This window comes from Sceloporus occidentalis, unplaced genomic scaffold (assembly GCF_023333645.1).
Source record: "Sceloporus occidentalis isolate IW3139 unplaced genomic scaffold, rSceOcc1.0.p SCAF_7, whole genome shotgun sequence".
Classification (NCBI taxonomy): domain Eukaryota; kingdom Metazoa; phylum Chordata; class Lepidosauria; order Squamata; family Phrynosomatidae; genus Sceloporus; species Sceloporus occidentalis.
This window is the reverse complement of record NW_028316987.1, coordinates 76097321-76110985: the sequence shown is the minus strand read 5'-3', so window position 1 is coordinate 76110985 and position 13665 is coordinate 76097321. Positions and strand designations below refer to the sequence as shown.

The window sequence follows — 13665 nt, the reverse complement described above, 5'->3', positions numbered from 1 at the left end:
ATGGAACCTCCAACTGCTCAGGTTGCTGGGGCATCCCTAACCATAATATGAAGCAAAACTAACAGCAATGGAGTCCTTTGTCATTCACTCACCACCCACCCACCCACCCACTATAAGGCAAAACTGGAGTCTTGCTAGTAACAAGATAATAAAATGAATTGCTGCACATCTGTAGCATTGGGATTAGGGATGTATTTCTAGAATGCTGGGTGACAGATCTGGTGTTAAAGCAACAGTGACAATATCTAGGTCAGACACTGGCAACCATGGTCAGCAATGGGATGGGAGATGGAGATAAGGTAGACTATAAGGTATTTATCAACATTAAAAGTGCTATAAAATGATTAATAAGGTTTACAAAACATTCAGCAGATTAAGGCTGCAATCCTTAATCTGCAAGTTTACTTGGGAGCAAACTCCACTGAACTCAACAGAGCTTGTTTCTGAGTAAACATGCATAGGATCTGGCTGTACAAATTCTCAGCAAGTGCTTAATAAAGAATGGGAATCCCCTGCCTTCATTTTCCTGTCACTCACTCTTAATTGGTGTAGATAAGGTCAGGGAGGTCTCCTCACTTTCTGATCTTTTAAATTTAACAATATGATAAACAAGGCCTCGCAAGTTAAAACCGCTTCCTAAAATGAATTCTGACAGTATTATCAAAAAAGAAAAAAAAAGGTATACACACTCATCAGAATATATTTTCTACCTTCAACATTTTTCTTCCCTTCTAATGTGTTCAGTGTAAAACACTGAGCAAGATCACGATGAGGAATTATTAAAGCAGTACCTCTGGAATGCTAAACAATGTTTCCCAGTTTTCTGAGAAACAACAGATATGTTGTTTTCAGATTTATTTTGGAACAGTGCCTTGTTTCTATAGAAATACCACCATGATTATCAGAGTATGCATCTCCCTATAGTGACGGCTTCTGCTAGTAAAGATCATAAATGGACAAGTGCAAGACATGAAACATACCTCGTATAAAACCCCTGAATCATACAGTATTAAATCATAATTGGAAGTAACAGAGTAAAACAACAAACCCACAACAGAAACCACAACAGAAAAAACCCCAATGTTTTTCTTATGGCTTCATGAGCCAGTGGGAGCTTGCAAAACATCCTAGAAATAAACAAATGTCTAGAGCTGCTTTTTTAAAAAATGCAACATTAGATTATCTGCAGATTGCATAAATGTGTTGTGCCACATAATCATATCAAAGTTATTTGCAAACATTATAGAAACTGGAATGCTTTAACATGAGACACAACAGAGTACGTACATTTATAAGAAAAATGGGAGCAATCATATAAAAATATAACTGGGGGATGCAGTACATTAGCAGTGCTATCAAGGCTAGAGATGAAAGAATGTGAAAAGTCATCACTTTTGTTTCTGGAAGTTGCTCACTGGTATAGTAGTTATCCCAATCATCTATTTACTTAAAGTCTCACTGGTATTATGCATCTGATTCAAAGCTTTTTAGAACAACTCCATTAGATAATATGGTATTTAATGAATTCATGCCCACTTGCAGCCAACGTAGGGCCTTCAGGAATAATTACACTTGATTTCAGGTACTTTAAAATTACTACTTCCCAAGCCCATACATTTTGCAAAAATAAAATATAAAATAAAATTCTAAAGGCATGGTTTCATTCATCTGGAATGTAAACTCTTTAGGAACTAGGAGAAGGAGCTGTATTGGGCCTGGATCACACTGATAACACTGTTGGCACTCAATGATAAACAGACAAACAAGATACAACTGACTTTGCCTAGTTCCTACATGTTCAACATGCTCATCACCTGGTTAAGTGATGCTTCTTTGGAACCTGCAGCTCCTTCTGGCCTTTCTCCTTCTTTTATGCCCTCTGTCTCTTCTCTTTTCACAGTCCAAGTCCTCTTATTTGTGATGTGTGGATGTTTTATTTGAGCTTAAACTGGTTGCATTTGATAAAGCTATACTTTTTTCCACTTTTGGTAACTCTGGTGTCTCAAACTCCCAGGGACAGACATCTACCCGAGATGTTAAGGGTTTCTGTGAGTTACTAGTTGTTGACTTAGTAGAATCAGAGGGAAGCATTCTCCCCGCTGGAGAAGTGGATGTACTTTTGGTCTGATCTCCCAGTTTATTGAGAAAATCTTTCTCTACGGTTTGTGCGGTGGCCTTTTGGATCTGTTCCTTGGGATCTTCACCGCAAACCTCTGTGACATAATGTTTATTAACATTTTCACCTTTGAGTCCAGGAGCTTCCTGTTGAGACTTAGGGCTCAAATGTTTTTTCTGCTCTTCCACAACTTCTACTTGGCTTTCCCAGGGGCAAACTTCACATCTATCTGTGCTCTTTTGATTGGGTAGCTGATGACCTTCAGAAGCTTTGCCTTTCAGCTGGTGTTTCTCAGATTCAGAGGAAGCAATGGACACATGCTTTTGAACTTTAGAATCAGAAGCCCCTGTCCCTGGGCTCTGGTTATATACTTCCCAAGGGCAAACCTCTCCTATATCAACATTATTCTTCTGCTGAGACTTACCTGCTCCTGCATCAGGATTTCCAGAGGTCTGGTTGGATCTCTGTTGCTTCATTATGCCTGATTTGTGAGGCTTCCTTGACTCTTCTGTGTGGGCAGAGTTTTTTCTATGGGAATCTTTAGAGTCATTTTTCTCTGAGCCTGACTGCTTTTTGCTTGTCTCTTTGCCCTTTTGTTGAGACTTGTGGGATTTGCTGCTTTCTTCATTCTGCACTTTCCCTGCTAACCCCAGTGTTTTCTCTTTGGCACTGGCAATAACACTAAGCGATTTCTGTAACACAGATGTTCTCGGGTGGAGAGGTTTCTTGTCTGCACTTAAATTATGAGCGCTCACTGATTTACACACTAAAGGGACATTTTCAGTGGGCACAGCTTCATTTTTTTCCACTGCTTTTTTGGTAGTTTTTTTCCCTGGGAGAGAATCCAGCAAGGAGTTCTCCGTAGCTGTTATGACTTCCACACTTTCTGTAGTTAAGCTATTTGACTCTTCCGTTGGGTCTCGCACGTGGTCGTAAGTGCTGTGAGACTTTTTCAATGAGAAGACTCTGTTTCTCAATGATTCCTCCTTTGGCTTGATGTGCCCACCAGAATCTGGTGGGTTTTTCTTTGTTACAGCAGGATTCTTTGAAACTCCATGCTCCAAAAGGTCCTTTTCTTCCCGTGAGCACTGTCTGGTGACTGTCTCGGGGATTTCAGTAATTCTTCGCATAATTGAACGACCCAAGCCCTTTTTGGAGCACCTCTTTTTCTGGAGGTGAGGATTGTTGGTGATCATCTTTTTCCTCTTATAGATCTCTAGCTGGGCATACAATTTCTTCAGTTCATCCTGCAGAAGAAAGAAAAACTATTAAGAACTATACATATTAATTCAAAGCCAGAGTGGGACAGTAGCAAGAAGGTTGGATCCCTCTGCAGGATTCTGGAAGCTGTACTCTAAACAAAGGAACTTTCATAAGCTTTGAGTTTGGACAGTGAGAAATCCAAATTGAAATCCTCTCAGTTATGAAGGACACTTTGACTCAAAATGACACAGGATAGTCTTGGTTTCTTCTCATGAAAGTTTTAGATTTTCAATAAAATAAAATTGTTGCCCAAACAGGCCTTTTCACACTCTACACTTTATCTGCCATGCCAATATGCTATGGAGCCCAGGGATTTAAAGTCTGGTGAAGGGTAAACTGCATCATATTTCATATAGTTTAGCACAATGTGATTACAATAACCTAAAGGAATTCTTCAAAAGATCTAAAATACTACTAAGCATCTTTTGTCCTAGATTTTTCATTTCACGCAGATTTGGTGTGTTGAGGGAACTGGTGAGTCTCTGAGAAATTGTGTTCATGTTATACTTTATTTTGCATATTTCTATACAAGATGCAAAACTAAAAAAATGTGATAATTATTGCGTTTTTGCATAGGTGATTACAAGTCACAGCATAAGCTGGACTGTTTGTGTTTTCATGGCCATTCTACCCTTGTGTGTGTGCTTAGCTTCATGAGTTGAAAAGGCATTAATTTTCCATAAAATTCAGGAGGAGGGAACAGGAAAAAAACCTGCTGTCTTGTTCTCACAGTGGAGGTGACTTCTCTCACCTGTGACAGCCTTGTTGTTGTTGTTGTTGTTGTGTGCTCTTCAAGTCATTTCTGACTTATGGCAACTCTAAGGTGAACCTATCCATAGTTCTTGGCAAGATTTGTCCTGAGGAGGTTTGTCACTGAATGCCTATAAAACTAAGAGAGTGGGACTTGCCCAAGGTCACCCAGTGGGTTGCTCTGGATAAGTTCAAACGTGGAGTATAATTTCCCAAAGTCCTAATCCAACACTCAAACCACTACACCATGATGACTCTCTTTTGATGGCCTGTCACAACTAAAGTCTCAGCAATGTATATGTATATGTATATATGTGTTTGCGTATCCTTGTTTTCACTGGATAGCTTTTACTACACTATAGCTTTTATTAGGACTAAATTGGCATTTATGAGAATGAGCTGGTCAAAATGGACCAGTTTAGTCCTAATTTAATAAAACTGGAGATGAACTGCCTGTTTAATTTAGAAGGTCAACACATACCCTAATATCTTCTGGGTCCAAACTGTGCTCACTCCAAGCTGAATTGATGCTGCTGTTTAAATATGATCCAGACCTTCTCATGTCGAGTTCATCTTCATATGCTTCAGTAGCTATATCATCTCTTGGATTATTGCTTGAATGGGAAAACTGGAAGAATACATGAGATTACAAAGTTAATAAATCTGAGGAAATAATAATAATAATAATAATAATAATAATAATAAATGATTTATTTATAACCCGCCCAATCACAAGGAATCTGGGCAGGTTACAACAGTAAAAATACATTAAAAATACAATAAAATTAAAAATGAATTCCTTCCCAGCCCCCCAGCCCAATTATAAAACTACAATATAGGATAATCACAATTTAAAAATACTAAAATACAATAGGATAAAAATTGAGGAAAATTGGGTGAATAGAGAGACATTGATCACGATCGAGTCATTTTCATATTCATATCTGGGGAGAGGAAACTAGGTTGGGAAGGCCTTCTAGAAGAGATCGGTCTTAAGGGCCTTCTTAAAGGCTGTAAGAGTGGAAATGTGGTGGATCTCCTCATTCCATAACTTCGGAGCAGCGGTGGAGAAGATGGACTTAAGCCCCCAAAAGCTTATGCCACCAACTTCTTTCTTTCTCTCCATTCGTCTCAAAGGTGCTGCAAGATCGCTTTGCAATTTGGTCAAGGTAATAAATAATAACGAAAAAGCATGCACTATTTGTTTTCTAATGGGACACAAAAACTATTTCTTTCTTGGTGGGCTGATGCAAGGGCGTAGCTGGAGGAGGACCCATTGGGGCCCGGCAAACTCACTTGCACTAATTATTGTATATATTCATGTATAAGTCTAGAAATTTAAGTAAAAAAAATTGACCAGAAAAAACTGGGTTGACTTTTCTACATGTCAATGTAAGTACTGTACTTTTAACTCTTATCAAAACAGAAACCAACCCCTTCTTTGAGTGGTAAAAGGTGAGAGCCTGGCCCTAGTCTTTTCCAGGAGCACCTAAAAGAAGCACCCACCCCCTGCTGCTCTCTCTACCCTGGCACCTCTTCTGACCTTTTTAAATGCCTGGGCAGGAAAATGGCAGCAATGGCAACTCTTTGATACTTCCCCTCAAAGAAGTGCTGAGAAGAATCAGGCTTTGAGGGATCCAAATAAAACATCTGTGTATGTTTGTCAGCTTTTGTGTGTGTGTGTGTGTGTGATTAAAATCAGGCAAAGTTACCATATTAAAGTTAAAGCCTATAATCACTGCTACCGTAGTCACAATTTTCTTTGCTTTGCCTTTACACACTTTTTGACATGTGTGCATTTTCTTAGCCCTGGCAGCTCCTGGCTGTCTCCTCCACACATCACAGAGCCACAATTTACCGCAGTTCCCTCTTCATCCATCCAGGGTGAGCACAAACAGTTTTGCCTTCTGGAATTTTGTAAATTCTTTGGCATAATTTTCCTTTGCTTTGTCCTTTACATCCTTTGTTACATGTCCTTAATTGTTTGTAGGAAGCTGTGATGACAATTTAAGTATAAAGGTGCTACCAACAGCAGTAGAATTACCTAAGAGACCCCCAAAGTGTGTGTGGGAGGGTATAGGCAGGGGGATTCATGGAGTACAGATGGAGGGTGTGTGGGATTGCTTCCTTGTCAGGGATGAGGTGAATCTGCCCTGGCTTTTATTGTTGACTATATAGGAGCTGCCCAAGATACTGAATCCTAGATCCCAAACAACTCAGCTATTTTTTAAAGTCTGCAATAAAACCCAGAGTGGGTTTATTGCACTAGAGATGGAAAGAATTCGGGGATTACAATTGGGCTTCTTTAGAGGCTATTATCAGAAATATATGGAGTTGCAGTCTGCACTCTCAACCAAAGTGGACCTTCTGAGTATTAGAACATTCTAATAAAAGTTTTGGGACCATGACATAGCACGAGGGACGTTGTCTCCTTTCATTCTTCTACCTAGATCAATATAGACAAGATAGAAATATAGGATAGATATACAGTTTGTGAATTAGCCTAAACATTTCTTAAAACTTCAGAAGATTTCTCTCAGGCTGCTTCCTTATTCAACAAAAAACAGTTGCTGCTAAGTTATATTGATCATATAAAGAGCCAAAGTACACATTAAGTGTGAGATCTCAGCGGAATATCTTAATAACAACTCCAGGAGGTTCAGATTAGATTAGAGCAGCAGCATTGCAGGGGTTCCTTTTATTTCCTTCCCCATGGATCTCAGAGTAATTTTGGAAGGTGATTTAGATGGTGGAAACAGCATGAGAGAAGGGGATTATACAACTCCCCATCCCTGAAGGCAATTGTTCCTATCTTATTTGGAACTCTATGCAACCATTTTGAATTTGTTTAAAAAGCACTGAAAAACTGTTCCAGTCAGGGTTCTCTGTATAACAGCTAGTTGTCCTGAGAAACTTGACAAGAAAAAATGGTGGAGAAAGAATACCTTCGGGACCAGAAGTAATCCAATGGTGACTGTCACAGTCAAGTGTGTGTGTGCAAAGAACAGCATCAGCATCCAATCAGACTGAAGTCTTGAGGCAAGACTAAACCTGAAAATAGAATTCACACAAGGTTGGTAAATGTCTCTTCCTCCTCTCTCCTCCCACGTACTGAATGTCAGATTTTTTAACATTCTTGACAACATTTATAAAGACAAAAACCTCCAAAATTAAAGATGTCGGTCTTACATTACTCCACTGAATACTACAGTATTGTTTGGCTCTCCCTGAACACACAGACTCACCCACACACCCTGATCCTCGGGCTTTTCTCCTCAGGCACATGTGAGAGAACTAATGTGCACATAGCGATTATGAGTGTGGGCTGGGTGTGCAGAGGCATCGCTGCATTTAATTCCCAATGAAGTAGAAACTTGCAAGGCTTTGAAGTATGAAGTAGCCCTGACCAGGGCCTGCAAAGGTTACCTTTCTACTACAGTTCCCAAAATCTACCCAGCGAGCATGGGCAAGTGTGGGCCATCAATTTCTCAGGGAAGGATAAAATGGATACTGGATCTCTGAAACTGCCCACCTCTGGTTTAGATTTCCCTCCCCTACCAACTGGTTCTGATATGCTTTATAGGACTGAAATGGCCCTGGTCACTTTAGAGAATGATTAGAGTTGGGAGTTAGATATGGTGAATAAAGAACATCTTATTGCCTTAGGCTGCCTGATTGGTATGGGGTCAGGAGACATCAGCTGGCATCCTATTAGTGACATACACAAGGATTCAGCCCAGTGTATGCCTGAGTATCTCCTTTTATGGCTGTAGAAGAGGCTGGAATTCTCTACTTCAATACAGTGACTAAGAATCCTTGAAAACCCACACTTTCATGCTATTTCTCTCCCCCCCCCCCCAATATGGCCATGTATGGATGGACAGCCAGGAACATGACAACTAAGCCACCCCTGGGACCTCCAGAAGTCATGGAAGTCCTGCCATCATTGTGCTTCTGGCTATAATCACACAGCCAGATGCTTCTCAGTTGTCTTCTGATCTTCATTGGCTACTACATGGTCATGGAGGTGAGTCCTGTAGGAGGGGAGAAGAGAGGCATATCATAGCTCCACCATTGAGGAACTTTATAATACATCTCCCAGTGCAGGACCTCAGTCTTCATATTATAGTGGGTTTGGATCTATGGATTTAATTATGAGACTTTCCTAGAATTTGATGCTAAGAAGCTTCTGCTGGATTTCTTGTTAAGGGGGCTGAACTTGTTCCCCATGTTATTTTACATCTGCATGAAACCACTGAGAAATATCATCCATGGTTGGGTGACTTAAGGTGGGGCCACACTTGGTTCTCTTAGCCCATTCCAAGTCAATAATCCATTCCAAGTCAAGATTTAAATTACCCAGTGTCAGTCAAGTTACTTTGATGGATGAGCCATCAAACTGTAGCCAGTAGCTGTAGTACTTGCTGCCATTCCATCCCATATGGTTTTATCTACATTGTACGTGACAGGTGGGCAGTTTTTTCAGGCCCTGTGCTAATGTTGAGGTTTGAAAAATGCTCACCAGGCAGTGCTTGGAGAATTCCGCCCCCCCCCCCCCACACCCTGTGCGACTGCCACCAAGAAGGCTCATGAGTCTTCATACTTGTACACCCGCCTTGCTTCAAATATCATGACAGGCCTACATGTATGTGCCACCTACCTCTCTCCCCAGTACCGTCCCTTGTTCTTGGCATCAGCTTTGTACAACTGCAACTCATATTCAAACACATTAATGTTGAGCCAGAAAGCGCTGGCACCAGATTCAAATGGCAAGAGATGGATGGCCAGGGTAGCGCTGGTGGGGAAGATGTGATCTAAAGACTACATTTGATTCCAAGATTGTTTGTGGTGCACAGGGTGTCCTACCACCCCAAATATTTTTTGGGGGGAAATCAGAAGTTATTCACCCCAAATGCTTTCTAACATTCCTATAGATCTCAAGAGTAATTTCTACACATTTTGAATGTTCAGATCATTTAAATTCAGCAGAAGTATTTTTTTTCCTAAAAAGGAAATTTACTTTAAAATTTGAAGGCTCTTCACATACAAAAAACAATCTTCTTCCTCCCACAGAAACACAGACATTTGCTGAGAGTTCAGTCAACAGCCTGTGACCTGGCAATCCTACTCTCCACTCTCACAGGGAAAGATCCAATCAATCATAAAGCTCCTGGGGTGTGATTCCACTCTAGAATGGGATGAAAGACTGGATTTGCTAAGAGAAGTGTATGGATAAGATCCTGAACCAGGAGACAGAGATGTAGAGATCTCCCAATATTACCAACCAAAAGCTAACTTTTCAACATGCATACCCCCTTCAATATGGCCACTACCTTGCTGCCAGAGAGCAGGAGGATGAGAGATGCCATGTCCAGCTCTCTTCCTATAGCTGGATGTATTTTTGCTCATCCACCTGCTTTCCCATAATACAGAAATTGCCATTTTGTGGTGACTGCACTGCTGAGAAGGTGGGTTTGGGGGGAGTTTTGGTTGTGTGTGCAATGACGATAAAAATACATTGTGATGATGATATATATATAGGACATCCTAAGTACTGAACAGGATGCCAGCCTATATTTTACTTGTAACACAAGCAATATTTCACCAGACCATTGTGTTGTTTTTGTTGTTCTGTGCCTTCAAGTTATTTCTGACTTATGGCAACCCTACGGTGAACCTATCATGGAATCTGCTTGGCAAGATTTGTTCAGAGAGGTTTTGCCATTGCTTTCCTCTGAGACTAAGAGAGAGTAACTTGCCCATGTTCACCCAGTGGGTATCCATGGTCAAGTGCAGAACTGAACCCTGGTCTCCAGAGTCCCAGTCCAACACTCAGATTCTATTTTGGATCACAGACCACCATGAGAAAACTGTAAATAGTTAGAGAGCACATGTTGTTTGTGAATATTGTTAAATAATTTCTTACTTTGTAGTAGAAACACTTTCACTGGAGAGCATTTCAATATGCATTTTATAGTAAATAAACATTTTAACATGCACTGTGAGAAGAAACTTGAAAGCAGACAGTTAAGAAGTAAGACTCAGTATAGGTCACTTGCCTGATTGTATGGAATATAGCAGATATAATGAGCTCAATGTGAACTGCAACAGCCATATAACGTGGCTCATGGAACGCCGAGGGTACTGTCCGCACTGCATAGCAGAGATAAACACCCCACAAGAGGAATACAAATTCAGCTGAAAGAGGAATAGAAAGAAATGTTGTTTTTAGCATTTTTGGCTTAAAAATAAGAGAAGAAATCTGGATGATTCCCAGGAGATTATCAAGCGGGGGGAATTGGGGAAGAAAAGGGCATACTCCCAGCAAAGTCACGTGATTACACTGAAAATTTTCAGATAATGGAGTTTACCGCACTGTTCCTACTCAGTCCAGCCTCAGAACAGAACGGAAGGAGCAGGAACGAGTGTGGAATGAGTAGGGGACGGATTTTACCACACACACCAGTCCCTCACTTGTTCTATTCCCCCTCTCTTCCATTCTTAATCTGTTCCAGAGGGGGCAATTTTTGAGAACTGTTCAGAACAGTTCTCAAAAACCGTTCCCTTCTGGAACGGAATGGGCATGGAAGAGAGGGGGAACGGAATGAGCGAGGGACTGGTATGTGCAGTAAAATCCATCCCCTACTCATTCCATTCCCTTTCGTTCCATTCTAAGAACGTCCCTGAAGCCCAGTGCAGTAAGCTGTGATGTCTCACTTATCCAGGACTTAACCCATGAAGATCCAGGAATGCTTCAGCAACAAACCATTCCTGGGACTTCTCCATGAATGGTTTGCTGCTGAAGCATTCCTGGATCTTCACCAGATAAGTCGTGGATAAGTGCAATATGTTTGAAAATCTTCAGCATGATTGCACGACTTTGCTGGGAGTATGCCTTTTACTCCCAGCTCCCACCCCACCCCGTCTGATAATCTCCCCACTCTCCCTTTCTTTATATATACATGAAAACATTCAACACAGAGACAACTGAAGCTGCCAATGAAGGAAAGGATCTCATCTACACTTGGTTCTCATGTTTGCACTAGATGAGGGAATTTGACTTCCTCTTAGGCCAATGTAAGCTTGCTGGGATTCCATGCTTCCATGAGTGCCATGGAGGAAGATCAACATGGAAGCCAAGTGGGTGGGTTAAAAAGAGACAGCGTTGCATTGTACTCTGCTAGATTGCTCACTTGCCTAAATGAGATCCCATACATTAGTCAGGCCTCTTTGCACACATTCCAGTGAACCATGGAATCCATTCTAGCTTACCCACTCCCCTTTTGGAGTGTCAAAAGAACAGAATATTTACATCTGCCAGAAATTTGTAGAATAAAATTGCTCGGTCCTGCTCATACTTAGGTTAGAAAAACATGACACTACTAAATGCGTGTATCAACATGCACCTTGGGACATGCCCTGTCCCACTGTGTTGTACGATTCTGTTAGTGCTGTATGTTTGTGTTCTCTGGGGGCCCTACCTCACCTTAATAGAGCTTAATAGGGCTACAGAGATATCTGATATCTCCCATATATTTCTGTCACCCATCCATGCTGCATTTCAAACTAGAAGTTAAATGTAAAACTAGGTGTTAAGATTAATCTACTTCCCTCCCATAACAGGACTTCCTCAGAGATATGTGCCCTAGCAGACTTGCAAATTAAGCCTGTAGTCACCTTCCAGTGACCAGTCATAAGACAAGTTACTCTAAATGAAATACATACAGGTGAAGAAAAACACATACTATTATAAACACCAATTTAGGGAACACCACTGCAAAAAGTGTGCTAAATATACCATTTAACTTTATGTTTATCACATATATTTATAACATACTTCTTCATCTGGCATTTTAACAACATATTGACCACCCTTCACACCAGTTTTTAAGTATGGGAAGACAAGATCCATTTTACTGATGTGCCACATAAAAACTTCTTGAACATGTAGCTCCTTAACATCCTAAGTGCAGTCCCTCAATGATACCCCAAATGCCCCCATCTGCTGAATTTCCACTGATTGCAAATAAACTGATAGCAGTGGGGGAAAAGTTTGGGGGAAATTATCTTATTTTGAATCTCCAGAGACTGGCCATGCTGTGTGGGGGATTCTAAAAGTTCAGTTGCAAGCTTTGATGAAAAGCCATCTTTTTCAGGATCATCAAAGGACAAAAGAACGTTCTCCATTCCAACCCATCTGCAAGATCAAAGAGATTTCTCATCACTTCCAATATGCAGCTCTTTCAAGGTAAGCCAGAATTCCCTGACATCTTGTCTTATTCCACATGGAAGTAGCTATTATGATTTATTCCCATATAGAATTTTTAAAAATCCCCCCCAAAAAACCACAGGATTCTCTTTTAGCCAGTTTTCAAATGTGCATTTCCCAAGACTCATGAATGTTTCCTTTCAAATGATTGGACTTCAGATGGAGTAGCTTCTTTTAAATTAAAATGCTTTCATGAATCATTATTGAAAGAACCACCTGGAAGAGTCCATAAGTAATGAGAAATAAGAATATGTACCAGAAAAAGACAGGACCTTGTTATCGCATTCCAATCTTATCAAGAAATTGGCAGCTCTGGCCTAGAATATATTCATACCATGTTAGGAATATATTTCTACTTCTATCATATTTTTTATTTTATTTATTATTTAATTTATATCATGCCTTTCTCCTGTATGGGACCCAAGACACTTAGGATGGCTAATAATATGAAAAAGAAAAACAAAACCAGCTTTGCTCTCCTGCTGGAATATAGTCATATTGAGCTGAAATTTACAGAAGGCAAAATATGTCTGAACCAGCTAAGCAGTGGCATTCAAGGTTGTCTGAAACACATTGACACAGAAATAAACTTTAACTAGTAAACATCCCCAAGACTGCAGCCTAACAGGTTTATGGTGACATTAGGTTCCATAAGCCAAAAGCCAATTTTAATACAGCCATTTCATAGGTCAACAGTGATATTATTCTTGTGGGGAAAATAAGTAAGGAATTTTTTACAGCACTCTACAAATTTGTTAGCAAGAAAGCACAGTTTCTCCTGCATTAGCCATATCACAGTGTTCTTAAGTGATCATGCTGGTGACCTAAATATGCAGCATTTTGGAAGGAACAGCGCTGTTGGCAGTAGGCACTCCTTTAAGTCTGAAAGCTTCAAGCTGAAAATCCTTTAAACATACTTACAGTCTGATCTCTAGAATTACTGATCCAGCAAAGAGATGTGTAGAACAAAGATGGCTTGCTGGCAGACCACCACTGCATGTGCCTTTGGTATTGCCGAGACTGGTCCCAGCCAAGCCATGAGGTTCAGTTAGAACATCAATGACAGATGATGCCAGTGGATCCATGAATCCATTCCAGGGCTTAGTCTAAATATTCAAGGAGCCATCCCAGGCTTGCTTTGGTTGTTGCTGTTGTTAAGTGCCTTCTAGACAACTCCAACTTACGCCAAATTTATCATATGGTTCTCTTACAAGATGCATTCAGAGGAGGTTTACCACTGTCTTCCCCAAAGCTGGGAGAGAGTGAC

General features: G+C 40.5%; 1 protein-coding gene across 2 annotated transcripts in view; it reads right to left on the bottom strand.

The window, feature by feature from the left end:
- Positions 1 to 1906: 1906 nt before the first annotated feature.
- Positions 1907 to 13665, bottom strand: part of GPR158 (G protein-coupled receptor 158) — a 146330-nt gene continuing 134571 nt past the window's right edge. For both annotated transcript variants that reach the window (XM_089533393.1, XM_089533394.1), the window contains 4 exons: positions 10189 to 10327; positions 7075 to 7180; positions 4611 to 4757; positions 1907 to 3363 (listed from right to left, as the gene is read on the bottom strand). In XM_089533393.1, coding sequence (XP_089389519.1) covers positions 1912 to 3363; positions 4611 to 4757; positions 7075 to 7180; positions 10189 to 10327 — 1844 coding nt within the window. In that variant the 3' untranslated portion in view covers positions 1907 to 1911. The remainder of the gene's footprint in view (positions 3364 to 4610; positions 4758 to 7074; positions 7181 to 10188; positions 10328 to 13665) is intronic.